General features: G+C 36.1%; 1 protein-coding gene across 1 annotated transcript; it reads right to left on the reverse strand.

The window, feature by feature from the left end:
* Positions 1–2,058: 2,058 nt before the first annotated feature.
* On the reverse strand, positions 2,059–2,244 carry K441DRAFT_589943 (uncharacterized protein; the record flags this gene model as incomplete). The annotated part of the gene is made up of 1 exon (XM_067644786.1): positions 2,059–2,244. A coding segment is annotated over one exon (186 nt), but the record flags the coding sequence as incomplete, so codon positions are not given.
* Between the last annotated feature and the right edge of the window lie 313 nt (positions 2,245–2,557).

The raw sequence follows: 2,557 nt of genomic DNA on the forward strand, positions 1-2,557 counted from the left end.
CCGTATTTAAATTAGGACAATTAGAGCCTATAACTAGGCCGACTTTTTACCTTAATTAAATGACCGAATAATTAGTTGCAGCACGTCGTTGCTAACCAACTAGACAGTCTTTGGCTAGTAGTTAACGTAAATATATAGGCACGCACGTAGATATAGACGTAGAATATGCAATATAGAGCTATTGATGCGCGGCCAGATGCACAGCCAAACGTATAGCTAGATATATAGCTAGATATAGGGCCTAATACAAAGCCACGGGCAGAGCCTTAACTAAGAAGCTGCGTATAATATAGACCGATGTAGAGCCAGATATAGAGTTTTAATATTAAATAACTAACTAAACGATTAAATTAATCCAGAGCCTCTGCTACCTTAATCTACTACCCTACCACTACTGCTGCTACCGCCACTATTCCGTCTAGCTATTTCGTCCTTACTGTCTTAACTAACTGCTCCGTTTCTACTATTCTAGATCTATACCGCTGCTAAATCTGTTATACCGTTTAACTGTTCCGGCTGACCTATTTTAGGCCTAATTCTATTTTAACTGTTCTACTACTGCTCTCCTAACCGCCATACCCTACCGTTTTAATTGCCCCGCCGCCACTGTTCCGACTAGCCGCCTCCAACTAACTGCTATTAACTACTATTATTAACCGTTCTGTTACTACTGCTACTGCTACTACTGCTACTGCTATATTAACCGACTGCTATTAACCGTCTACTATTAACCGTCTACTATCGACCGTTTGCTGCTACCGAGATTTCTGCTACTAAAAGTTCTGCCGTTAAATGTCCTACTACTTATTAACTGTTACCAAGTTCTTCTACTAAGTATTCTACCGCCAACTGTTTTATCTTATTTTACCGCGCTACCTGTCTGCTTTTATTACTATTTATAACACTGTTACTGTTACTACCGTTACTACTTTTACTACTGCCGTTATTTCTGGTTTACTGCTGTCCTAGTTACTACTAGTAGGAAGATCGGATATTAGCTATGGGTAATAGAAGAACACTATAGAGCAGTTCTATAGGAAGGCTAAGGATATAGTTACCCGCGTTTATTTAGGGATATGCTTTCCTTTGTCTATTCTGCTTTTACTATACTTTCGTTTTGCTATTCTTTTATATTATAGAATATTAGGGGACAATGTTCTTAGTAGGGGAGGTATATAGTGATATAGATTAGACGTCGCCTACTGTCTTAGCATTTTCCTATATTTATAGAGCCTTCGGCTTCCTTCCTTCTTCCCTCTATTATATACATATTACGACTCTACTAGTTACCGGAAATACACTCTTTTTTTTCTTTCTTACTAACTATTCTACCAACTGATTACGACCGATCGACTAACCAACCGACCGACAGACAGACAGACAGCACTGTAACTTTCCTATCTTAGAGAGGTTGTACCCTCTCACACTATTATATGGCGTTGCTTTATATAAGCTATAGAGTAGTAAGTAAGAATATTTTAATATATTAAATATTGTAACTATAGCCTAGAGTAATATAAAATCCGGCGCCAGCTCTAATTAAACCCCTATTTTATAACGTTATATAGAGGGAGCAACGCCAAAATCGCGAAAATCGACTCTAGATTTTATATAAGCTTTGCAATATAGGAGTAACTTAATTCGAAATCTATGGAAATTAGGTGGAATATATATATAAATGTAGAGTCATGACCGTAGGGTCTATGACTCGATTTTAACTATATATGAGGTATACGAGGTATATAAAAGTAGTGTTAATGCAGCCTTTTAGGCTGCAACCTTGTGTCTTAGCACAGTCCAGGTAGTCGGTTACATTTTAGCTCTAGATTTTAACACTTACCTAAAGTTTATTAAAATCAACCCAACTATTACCAATTTCGATACTCTTAAACTCCTCTTAACGTTGTGGCGATATTTTAATATACCTAATAATATTATAGAGTCGTCTAAGGGCGCCCTACCTCCGCCAAATCCTTAAATTAACTTAAAGTCTTACTTTTTATAGGCCGACTTTAGCTCCTTTAAAGTAGTATCTACCTTTTTACCTAAGAGGAAAGCCTAGGCGCAGAGGTTAACTATATAGCTAAGACACTGTAATTCATATCTCTTCCGCTGTTTTACTGACATCTTTATATATAGAGTCTTAAGAATTAAATTAACGGCTATGTCATTACTTAACGCGTTATTAAGCATAAAAAACCAAATTCTACCCCTAATCTTATACTCGCCGATTATATCAAGGATAATTTAGGCTTAATTAGCGCTAGAGTGCTTACCTTTAAGTCGTTATATTATAAGAAGCTTTATCTACTAGGCACCGTTCTTATTAATATAATAGGCAACGATTATAATAATGGTATAGTAATTAGGAGACGTTTAGAGGTTAAAGGATAGGTATATATTTAATTAAGCTTCTCGTAAGTTGTTTCGCAGTTACCGCTTTTGCTTTCTAAACTTATTAATAACCTAGCCGCGTATTATAGTATAAGACGGAATTAACTTTACAAGGCCTTTATAAGCATACTATATTAGCTTTAAAAAGAAGGCGTTTTTAATC

Source organism: Cenococcum geophilum (genome assembly GCF_001692895.1).
Source record: "Cenococcum geophilum 1.58 unplaced genomic scaffold K441scaffold_71, whole genome shotgun sequence".
NCBI lineage: Eukaryota > Fungi > Ascomycota > Dothideomycetes > Gloniales > Gloniaceae > Cenococcum > Cenococcum geophilum.